This window comes from Lucilia sericata, unplaced genomic scaffold, assembly GCF_015586225.1.
Source record: "Lucilia sericata isolate MDLA Ls3-8-SP2 unplaced genomic scaffold, ASM1558622v1 Contig000384F_arrow, whole genome shotgun sequence".
Taxonomy (NCBI): domain Eukaryota; kingdom Metazoa; phylum Arthropoda; class Insecta; order Diptera; family Calliphoridae; genus Lucilia; species Lucilia sericata.
In genome coordinates, this window is record NW_023994403.1 from 126,874 (window position 1) to 152,853 (window position 25,980).

Genomic DNA, 25,980 nt, shown 5'->3' on the forward strand with positions numbered 1-25,980 from the left:
GAAATTTCATCGCTCGTTAAAGTCATTTTCTGATGGGGATGGATCTTATTGGAACTTATTTGAGTCGAATTTCATTGCTATACTCGTATTTTTAAGCCAGTAATAAGCCTTAAAGTGATTTTGTATGGAGGACCGATCCACATAAAATTTGTTGGAAAGGTTTTAACTTCTAAGGTACTTACTTATGTCAAATTTCTTTGTGGTACTCGTATTTTTAAGCCAATAATGAGCGTTAAAGTTATTTTCTGAAGGGGATCTTATATGGGCGGTAGGGTCAATTATGGACCGATCCACATAAAATTTGGTGGAGAGATATTGGCTTGCATGAAACTTATGTGTGTCGAATTTCGCTATATTCGTATTTTTAAGCCAGTAATCAGCATTATAGTCCTTTTCAAAAGGGGGCCTTATATGGGGGTTAGGGTCAATTGTGGCCCTTCTGCAATAATGCAGAATTTTATTTTGGAAATCAAAGAACTCATTTATGAGAAATTTTGTGGCATTTGCTTTATAAACAACGAATTTGTGATAGTTTGAGGCTTTTTATACAATATTCCGGGGGTACATTTGTATGGGGGCTATGTGAAATCGTTGGCTGATTTTGCCGATTTTCAAAATTTTAATTTAATTTAATTCACTATCTCTTTTTCTCTGTGAACGCTATCGTGCCAACAACAGACGGACGGACGGACATAGCTAGATCGTATTTGAATCTTACTAGGTCCCAGAATATATATACTTTATGGGGTCTGCGAATAATATTTCTATGTATTAGACACGGAATGACAAAATCAATATACCTCCCCCCCCATCTTTTTTGATGGTTTGTATAATTATGTAAAATTTTTTATAAAAAGTAAATTTATGGAATTTTTTTTAATAAAATTATCTATAAAAGAAAATTTATCGAAAATAATTAACAAAAAAATTTTATAAATTTCTATGAAAAGAAAAATTTGTTGAAAATTTTCTGTAAGAAAAATATTATGAATAATTTTCTATTAAAAGCAAATTTGTTGAAAATTTTCTTTAAAAATAAAATTTATTGAAAATTTTCCATAAAAAGAAATTTTTTTAAAAATTTTCGATATAAAGAAAATTTGTGGAAAAATTGAGTGAAAATTTATGAGAAATTTTTATAAAAAGTGAAAATTTATCATAAAAATCTATAAAAAGTGAAAAGTTATTAAAAATGTTCTATAAAAAGATAAAATTTTCTATAAAACGAAAATTTATAGAACATTTTCTATAAAAGGAAAATTTATCGAACATTTCCTATATAAGGAAATTTATTGAAAATATTCTATAAAAGCAAGAGCAAATGATTCAATTTGCTTCATTACTTTTGTCAATTAAAGTTTGGAGTTTTATAATTTAAACGTCAATTCATACCTACACACATTTTTATACCCTACACTACTATAGTGGGAAGGATAACTTTCTGAGTCGATTTAACTTTGGCATACATGTTTTTTACGAAGAATATTGAAAATGGTTAAAATCGGTCCATTATTTCACCTCCATTTGCTCATATCCCCCATATAAAGCCTCTTTCAGAAAATTAGCTTTTCGTCAATAAATTGCTTAAATAAATCGGAATCAAGGGAATATTCCAGATAAATGCTTTATTATAAAAAATAGATCTCAATTAATATTCATAACTGGTGTAGGGTATCATATGGTCGGCCACGCCCGACTATACTTTCTTACTTGTTCTCTATTGAGCAATTATTTTATAATAGACTAGTATATAGATACCTATGTATAATAAAAATTGAACTTTATCTAAATATTTTCAATAAATATTTTAATAAATAAAACACAAAAAAACTATTTTATATTAAAAATAAAATATTTATTAGGTAATAAAAAATTACTAAAACTACTAACTACAAGAAAAATTCTCTGAATTCTTAGACTAATAATATTCATTCCAAAAAAAAAAAAAAAACAATGTTCTTTCAAAGAACAGTAATAATATAAAAAATTTTAAAAACATTTTTTTTACAACTAATTTAAGGTTTAATAACAAAACTAAATTATATCAAATGTTTATATGTGTATGTGTTCTATATAGTAATATCGACAATTTTGTTATTTATTTGCTTTTTTTTTGTTTTAGAAATTTGATGAAATTTTTCAAATAAAATGTTGTTGTTTAAACACAGGACAAATGGGAGTGTAGTTTGGTATAGGATATTTTATTTAATATTTATAACAGTTGTTGATGTCCCTAATATAATAAGGATTTATCTTCATACATGGCATCCCATAGTTTTAATTTTTCAGCTTCTGGCAAATCAATCACTTCCAATTCATCCGAAATATTTAAACATTTGAATGTTGTTGTTGTGTCATCACAACATGTAATCGGTGGCCAATATTGATGTTGTTGCTGCTGCTGTTGATGATGATGAACTTGTTGTTGTTGTTGTTCATCCATATTTGTATTGCTTTCATTATTGACACAATCACTAACTACAGCATCATCATCAACATTCACATCATTATCATCATTAATATGAACATCATGACCATTCATGGGAGAAACATCACCATTAGAATTTCCATCATTTTGCATATGTTTGTAAGCATCCTTTTCAGTGGGAGACTGAAGCTGGTGATGTTGTTGTTGGTATTGCTTTTGTTTGTGATGGCCATTGCTGATACAGCCATTTAATGAAGGCCAGCAAACCGCATCCGTTAGCGGTATATTGGGATCACCACATTCAGCAAATTTTACTAATATTGCTACCATTCGACGTATTGTTGTATATTCAGCGGTGCGATATTTAAGTTTTTTTGCGCCCGCATTGTAGAAAAGATACGATAGATCATCGGCATGACAGGTACCACGTACTTTGCGACCACACGTGATGATGCGCATTAAATTGAAATGTTTCGAATCGAAATCAAAACGATACAAATAGGTGGGCGCTGTAGCATATTGACGTCGTGACAGCAGTGTACGATGTATGCCATGCCAAAAACATTTATATGAAATAAGCTACAAAAAAAGACAAAATACACAAATAGAAGAAATGAAAAAAACAAATAATTTTAATTAAATCTACCTCCATATCTAGTGGCAATATATGTTTTATTGTTGAATATGTTAAAATACTTACATCACTGTACTGCATTAAGGCTTCACAGGTTGTATGCTGATCACCAAAATACATTTGCTTTAACATGCGACCATATTCCAAACGTTTTTCTGGTGTTAAATTCGCATCTTGTGGTGGCAAACTCTCACCCTCACCTATTTCATTTAATAGATATGGATACTTTCTAATTTCGGAAAATGCCAAAAGTCCCTCAAAAGAATTGCCACCTATTAGTAAAGGTATATTATTGCCCCAATTATTTCTTAACATTTCCAAAGGTTCTCTATCAATAACACAATGCTCTGTTTTGTACGGTTCCACACAAGGTCCAAAACTAAAGTTCAATCTGCTATGTTGTCTCTCCTCGGTGGTTAGTAAATCATCACAGGCCTTAAACATAACACTGGGTTGTAATTGCTTTAGATATGCCAATACATCTGTATCCTTATTTTCTCCCTTATAGCCGGTAACTTTTGCCAAACGATAGGCCCAATCTAAGTGAGGTATTTTAGCCCATGGTACCATGGCACAGCCTGACATGGCAACTGCTTTGTGAAATAGATTTTTCGTTTGTTCGGTCAATGTTAAATAGTGTGTAGATGCAGCTCCAGCACTTTCACCAAAAACGGTAATATTTTCAGAATCTCCTCCAAAGTAATGACAATTCTTTTTGATCCATTTTAAGGCCAAAACTTGATCTTTTAAGCCCGCATTACCGGGTACATCACAGCCTTCGTCACCAAGACTTAGGAATCCTGCAAAAAAAAGGAAAAATGAAAACAAAGTGTTTAATTCATCGAAATTTTCACAAAAGTTTTCTGTAAAAAGTGAACTTATTGAAAATTTTCTATGTCTATTTTTCTATTTCTAAAACAAAAAATCTATAAATTTATTATATTCGGCTCTGAAGTAGACCTTGTATGGGGGGTAGGTTCAAATATGGACCGAACCTCACTAAATTTGTTAGAGAAATTTAGGCTCGTATAAGACTTATGTGTGTCGAATTTAATAATTTTTAAGCCAGTAATGAGCATTAAAGTCATTTTCTGAAGGGGACTTCATATGAGAAGTTGGGTCAATTATGGACCGAAAAGTTGGTAGAGAGATTTTGGCTTTCGAAGAACTTAATTGTGAAATATTATCGCTATACTCGTATTTTTTAGCCGGTATTAAACGTTTAAGTAATTTTCGGAAGGGGGCCTTGCATGGGCGGTTGGGTCAATTATGGACCGATCCTCACTAAATTTGGTAGAGAGATTTTTGCTCGCAGAAAACTTATGTGTGTCGAATTTCCTTACTATATTCAAATTTTTAAGCCAGTAATATGCGTTATTGTCATTTTCTGAAGCGGACCTTATATGGGGGGTCATTTATGGGCCGATCTTCCAAAAAAGATGGTAGATAGGTTATTGCTCTAAGAAACTTATTTATGCCGATTTTCATCTCTGTGCTTCTTAACAGTTATACCCGTTAAAGCTGTTTTTTGGGGGTCCACTTGTATGGGGGCTATGAGAAAACGTGGACCGATATTGTCCATTTTTAATACCAGCTATGCTGATTTCAACTGTCTAGCTCCTTCCGTTCGGTCCCTATCGTGATTTCAACAGATAGACGGATGGATGGACATGGTTTCATGTTTTTAGAATTTAATAAGAAAGGGTCCAGAATATATATACATACTTTTGTGGGTCTATGACCAATATTTGGATGTGTTATAAACGGAATGACAAATTCAATATACCCCCATCTTTTTATACCCTACACCACTTTAGTGGGGAGGGTATATTGGGTTTGTGCTGATGTTTGTAACGTACAATAATATTGGTTCCATACCCACCTTAAAGTATACCAGTCGGCTTAGAATCATTTCCTGAGTCGATTTAGCTATGTCCGTCCGTCTGTCTGTCCGTCTGTCTGTCCGTAATGTAAACCTTGTAATCAAACTACATTTCGCAATTTTGAAGATAATTCAATGAAATTTGGCATTATATTCTATTATCCCAGGGACAAAGCCTATTGAAACTGGTTAAGATCGGTCCATTATTTCACCTAGCCCCTATACAACCGAATCCCCGAATAGGCCTGTAAACCTTCTAATCAAACTACAGGTTGCAATTTTTAAAATAATTCAATGAAATTTGGCACATGATCTTCTATTGTATCGGAGACGAAGTCTATTGAAAGTGGTTAACATCGGTCCATTATTTCACCTAGCCCCCATACAACTGAACCCTCCGAATAGGGTTTTTAAACTCATTATTATGTTTAATATATTCGTATCTCGACAAAAAGCTGCAAAACAAGTTCTATACTAGCCTTAAAGAACCTCATGACCTTAGCCTCATTTGTCCTTAGCCCCTACACAAAGCGCCCTTCAAAATTTAACTTTACTATTCACAATTTTATTCAACAATAAATGGCTTAAGTATATCTGATGCAAGGTTCTATTCAATTTAAATGCTTTATTATGAAAACTAAATCACATTTTATTTTTGTAACAGGTGTAGGGTATTATATGGTTGGCCTCGCCCCGACTATAATTTCTTACTTGTTTAATAATAATTAAAATCAACAACTTACCTAAAGGTCCCAATCTGTAGGCAATTGTTACTAGAACAACATTTTCCATCATAATATAGTCCGGACTATATAAATCTCTGGATGCTTCACCCATTTGAAAACCACCACCATAAACCCAAACCAAAACTGGCATTGGTCTGGTAGGCTTTAGCTATAAAAAAAACAGACAAAATGTTCATATTAAAAATCAATAAATGCTTAAAATTCCTTTATTGAAAGGAAAAAAAAATATGTATGAAAATAAATTAAAATCCTCTGTAACTCACCCTTTTTGTGTAGACATTTAAATACAGACAATCTTCACGTCCTTGAACTTGTTTCATTATAATATTATATTGACAGGGTTTGGCACGTACACGTGTACAACGTTTAATGCCCGTCCATGGTTCCGGTTCTACGGGCGCTTTAAAACGCAACTCACCCACTGGAGGCTTGGCAAATGGTATGCCTTCAAAACTGTAATATGTGGTGGGACCGTAGAGTGAACGCCATTTAACACCTTTAATTTTGCCATATGTAGTATCGACAATGACCTTTTCATCTGTACGTAAACGTTTTTGTTTAGTTTTGAACTTGACGTAGCTGCAAGTACATATAAATAGAGGAATGAGAAATGTTTCTATTAGACTGTAGCAATAACAATATCATTTGTGTTTAAAATTTAATTAAAAAAAATTTTTTTATGATTATTTTTGCTTAATTTAATATTGAACTGACTGACCTTTACAATAAATGATTATAAAAATTTATTTATAGTAGTGAGAAAAATTATAGATGTTTCTTATTGTTTTTGCATTGGTAATATTTAGTTTATTTATTTAAATTTGCCCACTTATCAATTTGCCAACAAAATTACAGGTTAAAGATGTGAAAAATATTGTTTATTTATTAAATATGTAGATTAATGAAATTTGGACTATAATACAAATAAATACTGACATTATTGAAATGCTGCTAATACGTCATTAGACTATATAAATATGTTTAATATTTAGTAGGTCCGCTTTGGGTATTTATGGCACACGAACCTGATAAGCTTTAGCAGACAACTGACAATCATTTCAAATTTAGCATTAAACGTACTTAAGCTGGATTTTGAACCCTAAAGATAAGATTTTGTTTATTAGGCTTAATATAATAACTAAGTCAACTACTTAATAAATTTTTGTAGTTAAGTCATTTTTTAAACATATATGTATTTTGTGCCACTATTTTTATCATTTCCACTGTTATATCCTTTCCTGAATGTCATATTAAGCAGATGTTTGCTCTCATTGTACATTTTAATATAAGAAATAAAATATCAATAGTATCGTTAAAATAAGCATAATGCTTAGAAAAATATATTTCAACTAGTGTTGATTTTATGGATCATTTGCATACAGATGATATTCTTTCTATAATCTTATTTAATAATTCCATTAAGAGCTCTATATACTCGCCTAAATGACGAACTCAAGATGAAAAGAATATCAACGAGACAAAAGAAATATAAAGGAATTAATTCGCTAGATTACTAAAGTTTTCTCATATAGCAAATTATGGCCAAATTATCTTTTTGAGAAAATTTTTGCAAAATTTTATTTTTAGAGAAAATATTCTTTTTTACAGAAATGGTTTTAAAGAAATTTTTCTTTTATAGAAAATTTTCTTTTAATGGAAAATTTTATTTTTGTAGAAAATTTATATTTCATAGATTTCATAGTTAGTTAGTTAGTTAGTTATTTGGTTAGTTAGTTATTTAGTTAGTTAGTTAGTTAGTTAATTAGTTAGTTAGTTAGTTAGTTAGTTAGTTAGTTAGTTAGTTAGTTAGTTAGTTTGTTTGTTTGTTTGTTAGTTAGTAGTTAGTTAGTTAGTTAGTTAGTTAGTTAGTTAGTTAGTTAGTTAGTTAGTTAGTTAGTTAGTTAGTAGTTAGTTAGTAGTAGTTAGTTAGTTAGTTAGTTAGTTAGTTAGTTAGTTAGTTAGTTAGTTAGTTAGTTAGTTAGTTAGTTAGTTAGTTAGTTAGTTAGTTAGTTAGTTAGTTAGTTAGTTAGTTAGTTAGTTAGTTAGTTAGTTAGTTAGTTAGTTAGTTAGTTAGTTAGTTAGTTAGTTAGTTAGTTAGTTAGTTAGTTAGTTAGTTAGTTAGTTAGTTAGTTAGTTAGTTAGTTAGTTAGTTAGTTAGTTAGTAGTTAGTTAGTTAGTAGTTAGTTAGTTAGTTAGTTAGTTAGTTAGTTAGTTAGTTAGTTAGTAGTTAGTTAGTTAGTTAGTTAGTTAGTTAGTTAGTTAGTTAGTTAGTTAGTTAGTTAGTTAGTTAGTTAGTTAGTTAGTTAGTTAGTTAGTTAGTTAGTTAGTTAGTTAGTTAGTTAGTTAGTTAGTTAGTAGTTAGTTAGTTAGTTAGTTAGTAGTTAGTTAGTTAGTTAGTTAGTTAGTTAGTTAGTTAGTTAGTTAGTTAGTTAGTTAGTTAGTTAGTTAGTTAGTTAGTTAGTTAGTTAGTTAGTAGTTAGTTAGTAGTTAGTTAGTTAGTTAGTTAGTTAGTTAGTAGTTAGTTAGTTAGTTAGTTAGTTAGTTAGTTAGTTAGTTAGTTAGTTAGTTAGTTAGTTAGTTAGTTAGTTAGTAGTTAGTTAGTTAGTAGTTAGTTAGTTAGTTATTTAGTTATTTAGTTATTTAGTTATTTAGTTATTTAGTTAGTTAGTTATTTAGTTATTTAGTTATTTAGTTATTTAGTTATTTAGTAGTTAGTTAGTTAGTTAGTTAGTTAGTTAGTTAGTTAGTTAGTTAGTTAGTTAGTTAGTTAGTTAGTTAGTTAGTTAGTTAGTTAGTTAGTTAGTTAGTTAGTTAGTTAGTAGTTAGTTAGTTAGTTAGTTAGTTAGTTAGTTAGTTAGTTAGTTAGTTAGTTAGTTAGTTAGTTAGTTAGTTAGTTAGTTAGTTAGTTAGTTAGTTAGTTAGTTAGTTAGTTAGTTAGTTAGTTAGTTAGTTAGTTAGTTAGTTAGTTAGTTAGTTAGTTAGTTAGTTAGTTAGTTAGTTAGTTAGTTAGTTAGTTAGTTAGTTAGTTAGTTAGTTAGTTAGTTAGTTAGTTAGTTAGTTAGTTAGTTAGTTAGTTAGTTAGTTAGTTAGTTAGTTAGTTAGTTAGTTAGTTAGTTAGTTAGTTAGTTAGTTAGTTAGTTAGTTAGTTAGTTAGTTAGTTAGTTAGTTAGTTAGTTAGTTAGTTAGTTAGTTAGTTAGTTAGTTAGTTAGTTAGTTAGTTAGTTAGTTAGTTAGTTAGTTAGTTAGTTAGTTAGTTAGTTAGTTAGTTAGTTAGTTAGTTAGTTAGTTAGTTAGTTAGTTAGTTAGTTAGTTAGTTAGTTAGTTAGTTAGTTAGTTAGTTAGTTAGTTAGTTAGTTAGTTAGTTAGTTAGTTAGTTAGTTAGTTAGTTAGTTAGTTAGTTAGTTAGTTAGTTAGTTAGTTAGTTAGTTAGTTAGTTAGTTAGTTAGTTAGTTAGTTAGTTAGTTAGTTAGTTAGTTAGTTAGTTAGTTAGTTAGTTAGTTAGTTAGTTAGTTAGTTAGTTAGTTAGTTAGTTAGTTAGTTAGTTAGTTAGCTAGTTATACACATCAACTTCCGGAGAGATGCACCCACGCCTCTATCGGGTCTATTGTGTGCGCCTGTGCCTTAAGTTGGAATTGAACTCACCACCTCCCGTCTACCAGACAAGAACACTAACCGCTGACCTACCGATATTTTGAATAGGAAATTTTCAATACATTTTCGTTTATAGAAACTGTTAGGTAAATTTTCTTTTTATCGAAATTTGCTTTATATATATAGTTAAGAAAATTACCATAAACATTTTAATAACGTCAGATACTTTTCCACTTCTGACCTGATTGTGACAAATACGCTATTGTGTAGTACAATCTCATAGTCGTATCATAACAATTACATGTATTGAAATGAAGAATACTTCTAAACTTAATATCTGTTGAACTGCTATATCTGTATTGTATTTTAATTTAATTTAATTCATATTAAATGATTTTTTTTCTACAAAAATATACAAATAACATCTACTTAGCTTATCGGAACAAATGGCATACTAATTTTTTTTCTACAAATAGATTATAGAATATACCAAATCCGGTTTATTGTTATTAACAGCAATAATAATTTATAGAAAGACAGACCTTTAGACAGCCCGACAGTCGGTCTATCACTCTAGCAGTCAACCAAACATTCAACAAGTCATACAAAACAAATCATCATGTCTTTATGGGATGCGTTTAAAATTAATGATTCGTTATTGAATCATTATGATTGGAATGTATTGACTCGTCTGATGCACACGCTACATTAACACACATACTTGATGCTGTAATAGATTGAGTTTATCAACTGTGTGTCATGTGTGTAGGAATGGTTTTTTTTTCTCTCTTTTTTCGGTCTATTATCAGTAAATTAAGACAGAGTTCTTGAAAAATAAAATGGAAAGAAATCATTGTGCCGTTGAACTGTTTAATATTTGTCGTAGACAGTTTAATTATAGAAATAATGAGATTTTTTTTACCAATGCAGTCGATTTTTAAGTGTTTTTTTTTTGTTCTTATCTTTACCCACCTCATTTGAATCATAAGTTTATTGTTTCCAAATATTAAAGGGGAATTTTGTTTTATACTTGTTATACTTGTCAAAAATGAATAAATTTGCATATTTGTCTGTTGATTTGAAATGAAATACAGCATTTATTTTAGATGAGAATGATACTGCACCTTTATATGTCTAAAGGTATAAGTGTAAAATATTCAAGTGTCACTAGAGAAATAAAAAATTGAAATATTTAAATGTTATGCAGAACGTTTCAGATATACATACATAAATATAATCATTCGATTTCAATTGGAATATTTTAAAAAGTATTAAAGTATTTTAACAATACAAAATCTAAAGTAAATTTAGTAAATTATTGTTTAACAAATTAGAGAATGTTGAGTAAATTCTTATTATCTTGTTATTAGCATTTTATAACATTTGAGAAATTAAGGATTTCTAAAGAAAATTTAGGATTTGTAGCATTTAAGATAAACTAGATGATATCTATACCATAGTGTTCTCGAGTCCTTAATGATCTTAAATTGAATCTAGAATCTGATTTCAGAATGATAGTACTTGAACTGTCAGACAGACATGGCTTATTCGTACATCCACACTATATTGTAAATATCAGGCATCTCACGACGAAATGGTGAAACATTTGAGCCTAGAACTGTCCTGGAGAGCTAGACTCTCCAAAAAGTCAGAAATAATAAAGCGGACATGTTACCTCTGGTGATGTGAAATGTATCCTCGACCTTTCCTTGGAATGATTTGACCTGGGTTCGAACCAATAAGCCATATATATATTTTCGGCAGAGTTTTGGACTTTGTCTTGTCCTATGGAGAGCACGTGGTAAAAACCAAAATCGCGGTAAGAGAATGTTGGTTAAAATACTGTTACTGGAATAAGTTCAGAGCTGTTGCCGAAAAGACAACAAATACCCCGCAGAGAAGAGACTAAGCTAAGTGTCAATTGAATAAGATAACGGAATGGATGAAGTGTTAGGCGGGCCTTCCGCTACCAGTATACCTAGATAGAACGTGTCGGATGTTTATCTCTATGAATGTGTCGGATAAATGAGAAGTGTGCTGGGCTGACAAGTGATACCTTTCTTTGCCAGGGTATGATCAGGGTTTACTCTGTTCGTACCAGTCTTACCACAGTGTATTCTCTGTGAGTATGAACTTGTCTTTGTCCTATTTGAAGGCTTCGTATTTTGCTCTACCGATCATGCCTCTATTTGGTGTTGCCGAATCAGCAGAGACCATACCATCTATATGCTCTTTAAACGGAAGTGATGATTTTGCATGTCGGAAGTTAAGCAAGGCGACAGTGATGGTCGAGAACTTGAGTAAATTGCTTATACATGAAGCAACAGAACCATGATCAAAAATTGGCACCTGCTTGTGATTGCAAGGAACACAAAGTGGGGGCCTCTTGCTCAACCTACAGTTATAAAGTACCACTATGAAATAGATCAAAAGGCAGGTGTATCTTCAAGTAAAACTCTTCGGCTTATATAGAAGCTGTCATAACGAGGAGACTACAAAACGTCCGGTACTAATACTTTTACCTTGGGCAGTCAGATGCTACACGACATCTATCTAATCGATCAAGAAATGCTATTAAAAGAAACAAACGTTTGTTTGGTTGAATTCTATGCCAAATTTAGGCGCTTAATCATATGCCAAATATCGTGTGGGTAAGTAGTCAAATTATCCCTTTTTGGTATAATAGGCCATGGACCCAAGTATGTCGTTCGCGGCCTTTATGTCGACTGCCTGATTAATCTAACCCAAACTAAAAATCTTGAGCATTACTTTACGAATCTTGTTGAAAAACTCAACAATTTCAATTTCAAAATATTTATGAGCAGCAGGGGTCATACCAAATCTGCTCAGATCATCATTGCGAACCTGTACAGAATGCAACTGATATGTATGAATAGAGCATTTAACGATAAACGACCAGAATACGTTAGACAACATGTTGCAACATTTGTTAAAAACTATTTAGAAAGAAGTGGTCGAGAAGTTTTGCATCATCAGCCTTATAGTTCAAACCTTGGCCCGTCCGACTACTATTTGTTTCAATATCTCGGGAATACGCTTCACTTCAGGCTATTTAAAAAAGGCTTGGTTATTTCTTGGACTCAAAAGATAAGACGGACTTTTAGAGCTGAATCCATATGTTGCAGGAAAGATGGAAAAAGGTATTAGTTAATATTGGTCAATACTTTGAATAATACCAGTATGGCAACAGTATGAGCTCCAAGTTATAATTTATGTTAAAATTTGTGCAAAAATTCTTCCACTACATTTCTGCTGACTTCATAAAACTATAAGCTAAATTAAAATAAATTAACGTTTATTTGCCCTTAATTGTGTTTGTTCATTTTTTATACTGTTTAAAATTTATTAATAATTGTGTTAAAAAAATTTACACTACGTTAACTATTTAAGCAAGCAACATTTTTTTAATTTCTGTATTTATTTATATAATTAGCATTTTTAACAATTTTATTTTGTATAATAAATATAAATCATGGCTAAAGTAAAAAAACCCCGATAGTAAAAACTTATATAAAAAAGATTTAGAATAGTTTTTATAAACACCATAAAATAATAAAAAAAAACTTTAACACTTGCGAAATTTTTGTTAGTTTAGGTGCTAAAGTACTTAAATTTTTACTAGTACCTGACACCAATATAATTTATTTTTATTTAAATTCTTTAAGTATAAGTACATACATACTTATGTATAAACCACCTAAGAAGGTCTTATCTCATGAAAAATTGATAATATTATTATTAACTATAAATATTAAAAACAAAATCAAGGGTTGTCTTTTAATTATCAATAAACGTACATTCACTTTAAGTATTTATAAAATATTTTTAGAATGCTGAAATACCAAACATTAATAGAGTGAAGAAAAAATTAGTATAATTTTGCAAAATTTTAATGAAAATAGTACCAAACTATTTTTTAACTTCTTTTTATTTTATAACTAATGTTTAAAAATCGATAACGATTTCTATGCTGGTTAGTTTTTTTTTTTTGCAAACTCACTATTACTTGTATTAAATATCACGTTTGTATATTGATAAATATTATAAATTATTGACGATAAGATTATATTCCCGGTAGTATTTTAAAATTTTGTACAACTAGTTTTGATTTGCTTTATTAAGTTCATAAAGGCGACGACAGACAAAAGCTATTTTAGCAATAATAAAATAATAATTATAAATTTGCTACAAACTGGCACTTAGTTTAAAATTAGACAATGCAAGAGGAGGGAACAATAAATATTTTTGGTCATACTACAGAATATACTACAGAATAGACCAGAGACTAGAATATAGACTAGACTCGACTAGAGACTATACAATAGACTAGACTATAGAATATACAATAGACTAGACTATAGACTAGACTATAGACTAAACTATAGACTAGACTGTAGACTAGACATAGACTAGACTATAGACTAGACTATAGACTAGACTATAGACTCGACTATAGACTAGACTATAGACTAGACTATAGACTAGACTATAGACTAGACTATAGACTAGACTATAGACTAGACTATAGACTAGACAATAGACTAGACTAGACTATAGACCAGACTATAGACTAGACTATAGACTAGACTATAGACTAGACTATAGACTAGACTATAGAGTAGACTATAGACTAGACTATAGACTATACTATAGACTATACTATAGAGTAGACTATAGACTATACTATAGACTAGACTATAGACTATACTATAGACTAGACTATAGACTAGACTATAGACTAGACTATAGACTAGACTATAGACTAGACTATAGACTAGACTATAGACTATACTATAGACTAGACTATAGACTAGACTATAGACTAGGACTATAGACTAGACTATAGAGTAGACTATAGACTAGACTATAGACTAGACTATAGACTAGACTATAGAGTAGACTATAGACTAGACTATAGACTAGAATATAGACTAGACTATAGACTAAACTATAGAGTAGACTATACAGTAGACTATAGACTAGACTATAGACTAGTATATAGACTAACTATAGACTAGACTAATACTAGACTATAGACCTAGACTATAGACTAGACTATAGACTAGACTATAGACTAGACTAGACTAGACTATAGACTAGACTTAGACTAGACTAGACTAGACTATAGACTAGACTATAGAATAGACTATAGACTAGACTATAGACTAGACTATAGACTAGACTATAGACTAGACTAATAGACTAGACTATAGACTAGACTATAGACTAAGACTATTAGACTAGACTATAGACTAGACTATAGACTAGACTATAGACTAGACTATAGACTAGACTATAGACTAGACTATAGACCTAGCTATAGACTAGACTATAGACTAGACTATAGACTAGACTATAGACTAGACTATAGACTAGACTAATAGACTAGACTATAGACTAGACTATAGACTAGACTATAGACTAGACTATAGACTAGACTATAGACTAGACTATAGACTAGACTATAGACTAGACTATGGACTAGACTATAGACTAGACTATAGACTAGACTATAGACTAGACTATAGACTAGACTATAGACTAGACTATAGACTAGACTATAGACTAGACTATAGACTAGACTATAGACTAGACTATAGACTAGACTATAGACTAGACTATAGACTAGACTATAGACTAGACTATAGACTAGACTATAGACTAGTAGACTAGACTATAGACTAGACTATAGACTAGACTATAGACTAGACTATAGACTAGACTATAGACTAGACTATAGACTAGACTATAGACTAGACTATAGACTAGACTATAGACTAGACTATAGACTAGACTATAGACTAGACTATAGACTAGACTATAGACTAGACTATAGACTAGACTATAGACTAGACTATAGACTAGACTATAGACTAGACTATAGACTAGACTATAGACTAGACTATAGACTAGACTATAGACTAGACTAGACTAGACTATAGACTAGACTATAGACTAGACTATAAACTAGACTATAGACTAGACTATAGACTAGACTATAGACTAGACTATAGACTAGACTATAGACTAGACTATAGACTAGACTATAGACTAGACTATAGACTAGACTATAGACTAGACTATAGACTAGACTATAGACTAGACTATAGACTAGACTATAGACTAGACTATAGACTAGACTATAGACTAGACTATAGACTAGACTATAGACTAGACTATAGACTAGACTAGACTAGACTATAGACTAGACTATAGACTAGACTAGACTAGACTACTAGACTAGACTATAGACTAGACTATAGACTAGACTATAGACTAGACTATAGACTAGACTATAGACTAGACTATAGACTAGACTATAGACTAGACTATAGACTAGACTATAGACTAGACTATAGACTAGACTATAGACTAGACTATAGACTAGACTATAGACTAGACTATAGACTAGACTATAGACTAGACTATAGACTAGACTATAGACTAGACTATAGACTAGACTATAGACTAGACTATAGACTAGACTATAGACTAGACTATAGACTAGACTATAGACTAGACTATAGACTAGACTATAGACTAGACTATAGACTAGACTATAGACTAGACTATAGACTAGACTATAGACTAGACTATAGACTAGACTATAGACTAGACTATAGACTAGACTATAGACTAGACTATAGACTAGACTATAGACTAGACTATAGACTAGACTATAGACTAGACTATAGACTAGACTATAGACTAGACTATAGACTAGACTATAGACTAGACTATAGACTAGACTATAGACTAGACTAGACTAGACTAGACTAGACTATAGACTAGACTATAGACTAGACTATAGACTAGACTATGGACTAGACTATAGACTAGACTATAGACTAGACTATAGACTAGACTATAGACTAGACTATAGACTAGACTATAGACTAGACTATAGACTAGACTATAGACTAGACTATAGACTAGACTATAGACTAGACTATAGACTAGACTATAGACTAGACTATAGACTAGACTATAGACTAGACTATAGACTAGACTATAGACTAGACTATAGACTAGACTATAGACTAGACTATAGACTAGACTATAGACTAGACTATAGACTAGACTATAGACTAGACTATAGACTAGACTATAGACTAGACTATAGACTAGACTATAGACTAGACTATAGACTAGACTATAGACTAGACTATAGACTAGACTATAGACTAGACTATAGACTAGACTATAGACTATACTATAGACTAGACTATAGACTAGACTATAGACTAGATTATAGACTAGACTATAGACTAGACTATAGACTATACTATAGACTAGACTATAGACTAGACTATAGACTAGACTATAGACTAGACTATAGACTAGACTATAGACTAGACTATAAACTAGACTATAAACTAGACTATAGACTAGACTATAGACTAGACTATAGATTAGACTATAGATTGGACTATAGACTAGACTATAGATTAGACTATAGACTAGACTATAGATTAGTCTATAGATTGGACTATAGATTAGACTATAGAATAGCATATAGACTAGACTATAGATTAGACTATAGAATAGACTATAGGCTAGCCTATAAACTAGACTATAGAATAGACTAGCCTATAAACTAGACTATAGACTAGTTTTTAGACTAGACTATAGACTAGGCTTTAGACTAGACTATAGACTAGGCTTTAGACTAGACTATAGGCTAGACTAGACTATAGACCGATGTACTGATGTACTTTATGATTAAAAAGTACTGAAAATGTACTAAAGTACTGAAGTTGCCATACCTGTAGCGATATACAGCCTTGCCTGTTTAAATACTTTCATACTCTCTCATACTTTGCAAGGTTGTTGATGTCATTATTGATTTATTCAAACGAAATTTATTTTGTTAAATCTAATGTGCATGTCTACGCTAAGACTGCATAAATAATTCAGATACTAATGCAGCCGATAACCTTTTTCAGAAAACAAAATTTATCAAAAGGCCAAACGCAACAAATTTAAATTTTTAACTTTTTAATTGCTTTTACATTTTTAAAATTTGTTAAGAAAAACTTTTCTTAACAAAACATGTAAACTTTTGGAAAAAAGTTTTAAATTTTACACCCTTACTTTACGTTATTTTTGTGACATTAAAGTTATATTTGAGAATAAAGTAAATTGTTTACTTTAAATGATTAAATGTTGGTGTTGTATCGTATTACATGCATTTACACCTTTTATTATTTTCAAAGAAAATCAATTATTTATTTGAACATCAGCAGTATAAGCGTTCATTCAGTCACTTATTCATTCGTTTACTCACTCGGTTTACAATGATTGATTTCGGTTAATGACTTACAAAAGTATGTATATACCTCAAACTCTATTCATGTTTGAGGCTGCTGCTGCTGCCTCAAACAGAGTAAAGGTACACGTTTACAACAATTAACATAAAATGTGTGAAGCTTAAGATACTCTACAAATTGTTTTGAGTCAGTCTTCCTTATACACATCATTATGTTGTCTATTAAAAGTATTGAATTTACTTAGTTAATGAACCTTAATCTAAAGAGTTCGGTAATTTCTAAAAGTTGAAGATTTCTTTTTTGTGCCACCATTTTATGTAAGGTGCAAGAATTTGATTGAAATTTGGTGTTAAGAAAATTGAAAGAAAAAAACAAAAAGTTTTAAATTACAAAGAATTATTTTACAATTTGTAAAGACAAGGATGTGGTGGTGGTGTATACGTTGGGTGATCTAGGTTTTTTACTTTCCAACTGGTATTATAAGTCTGAACTTATAATATATATGTACTGTCGAGAAAATGACTGTTAGTTGGTTGAACTATGTCAGTAGCTACTTAAATGTATTTACAATGCTGACATTTTTAATGAAATAAGTACTTAGTGGCAGAAATTTGATAAAACTCGAAGACTACTACAAAAGTAATGATGTTTTGTATAATAATGAGACTTTATTCTAGTCTATTCAATAGTAAGGACTAGTCAATAGTAATACATTATACATTCTAAATTCTAATCTAAAGTCTAGTTTATAGTCTAGTCTATAGTCTAGTTTATAGTCTGGTCTAGTCTATAATCTAGTCTATAGTCTACCCTATAGTATAGTCTATAGTCTAGTCTATAATCTAGTCTATAATCTAGTCTATAATCTAGTCTATAGTCTAGTCTATAGTCTAGTCTATAGTCTAGTCTATAGTCTAGTCTATAGTCTAGTCTATAGTCTAGTCTATAGTCTAGTCTATAGTCTAGTTATAGTCTAGTCTATAGTCTAGTCTATAGTCTAGTCTATAGTCTAGTCTATAGTCTAGTCTATAGTCTAGTCTATAGTCTAGTCTATAGTCTAGTCTATAGTCTAGTCTATAGTCTAGTCTATAGTCTAGTCTATAGTCTAGTCTATAGTCTAGCCTATAGTCGTCTATAGTCTAGTCTATAGTCTAGTCTATAGTCTAGTCTATAGTCTAGTCTATAGTCTAGTCTATAGTCTAGTCTATAGTCTAGTCTATAGTCTAGTCTATAGTCTAGTCTAGTCTAGTCTATAGTCTAGTCTATAGTCTAGTCTATAGTCTAGTCTATAGTCTAGTCTATAGTCTAGTCTATAGTCTAGTCTATAGTCTAGTCTATAGTCTAGTCTATAGTCTAGTCTATAGTCTAGTCTATAGTCTAGTCTATAGTCTAGTCTATAGTCTAGTCTATAGTCTAGTCTATAGTCTAGTCTATAGTCTAGTCTATAGTCTAGTCTATAGTCTAGTCTATAGTCTAGTCTATAGTCTAGTCTATAGTCTAGTCTATAGTCTAGTCTATAGTCTAGTCTATAGTCTAGTCTATAGTCTAGTCTATAGTCTAGTCTATAGTCTAGTCTATAGTCTAGTCTATAGTCTAGTCTATAGTCTAGTCTATAGTCTAGTCTATAGTCTAGTCTATAGTCTAGTCTATAGTCTAGTCTATAGTCTAGTCTATAGTCTAGTCTATAGTCTAGTCTATAGTCTAGTCTATAGTCTAGTCTATAGTCTAGTCTATAGTCTAGTCTATAGTCTAGTCTATAGTCTAGTCTATAGTCTAGTCTATAGTCTAGTCTATAGTCTAGTCTATAGTCTAGTCTATAGTCTAGTCTATAGTCTAGTCTATAGTCTAGTCTATAGTCTAGTCTATAGTCTAGTCTATAGTCTAGTCTATAGTCTAGTCTATAGTCTAGTCTATAGTCTAGTCTATAGTCTAGTCTATAGTCTAGTCTATAGTCTAGTCTATAGTCTAGTCTATAGTCTAGTCTATAGTCTAGTCTATAGTCTAGTCTATAGTCTAGTCTATAGTCTAGTCTATAGTCTAGTCTATAGTCTAGTCTATAGTCTAGTCTATAGTCTAGTCTATAGTCTAGTCTATAGTCTAGTCTATAGTCTAGTCTATAGTCTAGTCTATAGTCTAGTCTATAGTCTAGTCTATAGTCTAGTCTATAGTCTAGTCTATAGTCTAGTCTATAGTCTAGTCTATAGTCTAGTCTATAGTCTAGTCTATAGTCTAGTCTATAGTTAGTCTATAGTCTAGTCTATAGTCTAGTCTATAGTCTAGTCTATAGTCTAGTCTATAGTCTAGTCTATAGTCTAGTCTATAGTCTAGTCTATAGTCTAGTCTATAGTCTAGTCTATAGTCTAGTCTATAGTCTAGTCTATAGTCTAGTCTATAGTCTAGTCTATAGTCTAGTCTATAGTCTAGTCTATAGTCTAGTCTATAGTCTAGTCTATAGTCTAGTCTATAGTCTAGTCTATAGTCTAGTCTATAGTCTAGTCTAGTCTAGTCTAGTCTAGTCTATAATCTAGTCTATAATCTAGTCTATAGTCTAGTCTATAGTCTAGTCTATAGTCTAGTCTATAGTCTAGTCTATAGTCTAGTCTATAGTCTAGTCTATAGTCTAGTCTATAGTCTAGTCTATAGTCTAGTCTATAGTCTAGTCTATAGTCTAGTCTATAGTCTAGTCTATAGTCTAGTCTATAGTCTAGTCTATAGTCTAGTCTATAGTCTAGTCTATAGTCTAGTCTATAGTCTAGTCTATAGTCTAGTCTATAGTCTAGTCTATAGTCTAGTCTATAGTCTAGTCTATAGTCTAGTCTATAGTCTAGTCTATAGTCTAGTCTATAGTCTAGTCTATAGTCTAGTCTATAGTCTAGTCTATAGTCTAGTCTATAGTCTAGTCTATAGTCTAGTCTATAGTCTAGTCTATAGTCTAGTCTATAGTCTAGTCTATAGTCTAGTCTATAGTCTAGTCTATAGTCTAGTCTATAGTCTAGTCTATAGTCTAGTCTATAGTCTAGTCTATAGTCTAGTCTATAGTCTAGTCTATAGTCTAGTCTATAGTCTAGTCTATAGTCTAGTCTATAGTCTAGTCTATAGTCTAGTCTATAGTCTAGTCTATAGTCTAGTCTATAGTCTAGTCTATAGTCTAGTCTATAGTCTAGTCTATAGTCTAGTCTATAGTCTAGTCTATAGTCTAGTCTATAGTCTAGTCTATAGTCTAGTCTATAGTCTAGTCTATAGTCTAGTCTATAGTCTAGTCTATAGTCTAGTCTATAGTCTAGTCTATAGTCTAGTCTATAGTATAGTCTATAGTCTAGTCTATAGTCTAGTCTATAGTCTAGTCTATAGTCTAGTCTATAGTCTAGTCTATAGTCTAGTCTATAGTCTAGTCTATAGTCTAGTCTATAGTCTAGTCTATAGTCTAGTCTATAGTCTAGTCTATAGTCTAGTCTATAGTCTAGTCTATAGTCTAGTCTATAGTCTAGTCTATAGTCTAGTCTATAGTCTAGTCTAGTCTAGTCTAGTCTAGTCTATAATCTAGTCTATAGTCTAGTCTATAGTCTAGTCTATAGTCTAGTCTATAGTCTAGTCTATAGTCTAGTCTATAGTCTAGTCTATAGTCTAGTCTATAGTCTAGTCTATAGTCTAGTCTATAGTCTAGTCTATAGTCTAGTCTATAGTCTAGTCTATAGTCTAGTCTATAGTCTAGTCTATAGTCTAGTCTATAGTCTAGTCTATAGTCTAGTCTATAGTCTAGTCTATAGTCTAGTCTATAGTCTAGTCTATAGTCTAGTCTATAGTCTAGCCTATAGTCTAGTCTATAGTCTAGTCCATAGTCTAGTCTATAGTCTAGTCTACAGTCTAGTCTATAGTCTAGCCTATAGTCTAGTCTATAGTCTAGTCCATAGTCTAGTCTATAGTCTAGTCTATAGTCTAGTCTATAGTCTAGTCTATAGTCTAGTCTATAGTCTAGTCTATAGTCTAGTCTATAGTCTAGTCTATAGTCTAGTCTATAGTCTAGTCTATAGTCTAGTCTATAGTCTAGTCTATAGTCTAGTCTATAGTCTAGTCTATAGTCTTTCCTACAGTCTAGTCTATAGTCTATCTATAGTCTAGTCTATAGTCTAGTCTATAGTCTAGTCTATAGTCTAGTCTATAGTCTAGTATATAGTCTAGTATAGTCTATAGTCTAGTCTATAGTCTAGTCTATAGTCTAGTCTATAGTCTAGTCTATAGTCTAGTCTATAGTCTAGTCTATAGTCTAGTCTATAGTCTAGTCTATAGTCTAGTCTATAGTCTAGTCTATAGTCTAGTCTATAGTCTAGTCTATATTCTAGTCTATAGTCTAGTCTATAGTCTAGTCTATAGTCTAGTCTATAGTCTAGTCTATAGTCTAGTCTATAGTCTAATCTATAGTCTAGTCTATAGTCTAGTCTATAGTCTAGTCTATAGTCTAGTCTATAGTCTAGTCTATAGTCTAGTCTATAGTCTAGTCTATAGTCTAGTCTATAGTCTAGTCTATAGTCTAGTCTATAGTCTAGTCTATAGTCTAGTCTATAGTCTAGTCTATAGTCTAGTCTATAGTCTAGTCTATAGTCTAGTCTATAGTCTAGTCTATAGTCTAGTCTATAGTCTAGTCTATAGTCTAGTCTATAGTCTAGTCTATAGTCTAGTCTATAGTCTAGTCTATAGTCTAGTCTATAGTCTAGTCTATAGTCTAGTCTATAGTCTAGTCTATAGTCTAGTCTATAGTCTAGTCTATAGTCTAGTCTATAGTCTAGTCTATAGTCTAGTCTATAGTCTAGTCTATAGTCTAGTCTATAGTCTAGTTTTATAGTCTAGTCTAGTCTAGTCTATAGTTTGGTCTAGTCTAGTCTATAGTCTAGTATATGGTCTAGTATATAGTCTAGTAATATGGTCTAGTATATAGTGTAGTATATAGTCTAGTCTATAGTCTAGTCTATAGTCTAGTCTATAGACTAGTCTATATCCTAGTCTATTGCCTAGTCGACAGTACATTTTATATAGTCTATAGTCCAATCTACGTCCAGTCTATAGTCTAGTCTAGTGTAGTCTAGTCTAGTCTAGTCTAGTCTAGTCTAGTCTAGTCTAGTCTTGTCTAGTCTAGTCTAGTCTAGTCTAGTCTAGTCTAGTCTAGTCTAGTCTAGTCTAGTCAATAGTATATAAGTATTATTTAGTCTAGTCCAATCTAAATATACTCTAATCTATAGTCAATAGTCTAGTTTTTTTTTCAACACTATTTAGCACTAATCATTAAATTCTGTTTTTTATATCCCGCAAAATACAATAACAATAAAATAACGTTACAAATCCTATGACAAAATATTTCTCAAAGACCCTCATCATCATCACTTTTTCTGGAAATTATTAAGGGTTTTCAAAACATAAAATTGGCGGTTAAATGCCACACGCACATAATCAATAATTTTCTTTACATTTGACACTAATTCTCTATAATTACCGTATTATTACACACTTACCTTAATGCTATACGCATTTGTTCAGCGATTGGTATATCAAACGACATGTTGGAGAAACTTAAATTTCAGCCAAAACACAAGAATTTACTTAATGCTTAAATATTTCCAACATAAAAATTGTTCATAGAGTTAAAGCGTTGTGGCACGAGTAGGCGCGTGGTGGGTTTAAACATAAACAAATACCAAATATTACACAAATATGAAGAGCAAAAAAAGTACGTATACGCCCTAGGGTAACAAACCACAAAATCTACACGAAATGGAAATAAAATCAATAAATGTGAGTTTGATTTTTTTCTTCACGTTTTACTTGTAGACAGGCTATGTATGAAATGAAAAATAAATATATAACAACACTTGTCACTTTTTTGCTTAGCTTTTGTTCTGTTGTTCTAAAAGATTCAATTTTTTCTTACAATTGTTTGGGAATTTTGTGTTATTAAAGCACTTGTTGAAACTTAATAATTTGTGTCTCTTAATAGAAACTAGAAATTTTTCTCACATGTTCTAAAAGTGGTTGAATTTGTAGGTAGAAAATTTTATTTACAAACAAAAAGCAAATCAAATACACACAAAACAATTCAATTGTCGAAAAGTAAATTTTATTTAAGTTTTTTTTTTGTATCTTTTTAGAATGTGTAGGTAAGAACTTTTTATATTATGTCTGTGCTTTTTTGCAATATTTCTCTCAAGAGTTTTCTTTTTGTTTCTTAATTTTTTATTTATTTTTTTTAACGAACGTTTTTGCACAAGGGTTTGTTCGACAACTGACGGTAGTCTAAAACGTTTGCCATATAAAACATACTACTACTGACCAAAATTCTCTACGTATTCTATAGATACTTTAAGCAAAACAAATAGCAACAAAAACAACATCGAACAACGACAGCAACGACCAACCGACCTACCGAACAATAACAAACACAACAACATCAGCAGCAGCAGTAAGAGTATATCATCAACAATAACGTCATGTTGAGTTTGTGTTTATAATATATTTCAAACACGTACCAACAACATAGAGTATATACATAAAACCGCATGTACACTCTCTCAGATACGGATAGACATACTTACAGTCAAACTTATAAATATACGTATAGTATACACTGAAGAAAATCAACAGCTTTTTAGAACATTTGTTATGGAATATTATGAAACATTATTAGTTAGTTAGTTAGTTAGTTAGTTAGTTAGTTAGTGTTAGTTAGTTAGTTAGTTCTTTTTGTTAGTTAGTTAGTTAGTTCGTTAGTTAGTTAGTTAGTTAGTTAGTTAGTTAGTAGTTAGTTAGTTAGTTAGTTAGTAGTTAGTTAGTTAGTTAGTTAGTTCGTTAGTTCGTTAGTTTTAGTTATTCGTTAGTTAGTTCGTTAGTTAGTTCGTTAGTTAGTTATTCGTTAGTTCGTTATTTCGTTATTTCGTTAGTTTTTCGTTCGTTCTTCGTTTCGTTCGTTCGTTCGTTAGTTCGTTCGTTCGTTGTTAGTTTCGTTCGTTAGTTCTTTGTTCGTTCGTTCGTTCGTTCGTTCGTTAGTTCGTTCGTTCGTTCGTTCGTTCGTTTCGTTCGTTCGTTCGTTCGTTCGTTCGTTCGTCGTTAGTTCGTTCGTTCGTTTCGTTCGTTCGTTCGTTCGTTTCGTTCGTTCGTTCGTTCGTTCGTTCGTTTCGTTCGTTTCGTTCGTTCGTTCGTTCGTTTTCGTTCGTTCGTTCGTTCGTCGTTCGTTCGTTCGTTCTTTGTTCGTTCGTTCGTTCGTCGTTCGTTCGTTCGTTCGTTCGTTCGTTTCGTTCGTTCGTTCGTTCGTTCGTTCGTTTTTCGTTCGTTCGTTCGTTCGTTCTTCGTTCGTTCGTTCGTTCGTTCTTCGTTAGTTTCGTTCGTTCGTTCGTTCGTTCGTTCGTTCGTTCGTTCGTTTCGTTCGTTCGTTCGTTCGTTCGTTCGTTCGTTCGTTCGTTGTTCGTTCGTTCGTTCGTTTTCGTTCGTTCGTTTCGTTCGTTCGTTCGTTCGTTCGTTCGTTCGTTGTTCGTTCGTTCGTTAGTTCGTTCGTTCGTTCGTTGTTCGTTCGTTCGTTCGTTCGTTCGTTGTTCGTTCGTTCTTTTCGTTCGTTCGTTCGTTTCGTTCGTTTCGTTCGTTCGTTCGTTCGTTCGTTCGTTCGTTCGTTCGTTCGTTCGTTCGTTCGTTCGTTCGTTCGTTCGTTCGTTCGTTCGTTCGTTTCGTTCGTTTCGTTCGTTTCGTTCGTTCGTTCGTTCGTTCGTTTCGTTCGTTCGTTTTCGTTCGTTCGTTTTCGTTCGTTCGTTCGTTCGTTCGTTCGTTCTTCGTTCGTTCGTTCGTTCGTTCGTTCGTTCGTTCGTTCGTTCGTTCGTTCGTTCGTTCGTTCGTTCGTTCGTTCGTTCGTTCGTTCGTTTCGTTCTTGTTTTCGTTCGTTCGTTCGTTCGTTCGTTCGTTCGTTCGTTCGTTCGTTCGTTCGTTCGTTTCGTTCGTTCTTCGTTCGTTCGTTGTTCGTTCGTTCGTTTTCGTTCGTTCGTTCGTTCGTTCGTTCGTTCGTTCGTTTCGTTCGTTCGTTCGTTCGTTCGTTCGTTCGTTCTTTCGTCGTTCGTTCGTTCGTTCGTTCGTTCTTTCGTTCGTTCGTTCGTTCGTTCGTTCGTTTCTTCGTTCGTTCGTTCGTTCGTTCGTTCGTTCGTTCGTTCGTTCGTTCTTCGTTCGTTCGTTCGTTTTCGTTCTTCGTTCGTTCGTTCGTTCTTCGTTCGTTCGTTCGTTCGTTTCGTTCGTTCGTTCGTTCGTTGTTCGTTCGTTTCGTTCGTTCGTTCTTTCGTTCGTTCGTTCGTTCGTTCGTTCGTTTTCGTTCGTTCGTTCGTTCGTTCGTTCGTTCGTTCGTTCGTTCGTTCGTTCGTTTCGTTCGTTCGTTCGTTCGTTCGTTC

General features: G+C 31.9%; 1 protein-coding gene across 1 annotated transcript; it reads right to left on the minus strand.

The window, feature by feature from the left end:
* Window positions 1-1,831: 1,831 nt before the first annotated feature.
* Window positions 1,832-24,028, minus strand: LOC119604351 (esterase B1). Its single transcript, XM_037956927.1, has 5 exons — window positions 23,077-24,028; window positions 5,954-6,269; window positions 5,688-5,838; window positions 3,129-3,862; window positions 1,832-3,007 (listed from the first exon to the last, which is right to left on the minus strand). Exons 1-5 carry the CDS (start codon window positions 23,121-23,123, stop codon window positions 2,234-2,236), a joined length of 2,022 nt encoding a protein of 673 aa, XP_037812855.1. The 5' UTR covers window positions 23,124-24,028; the 3' UTR covers window positions 1,832-2,233.
* Between the last annotated feature and the right edge of the window lie 1,952 nt (window positions 24,029-25,980).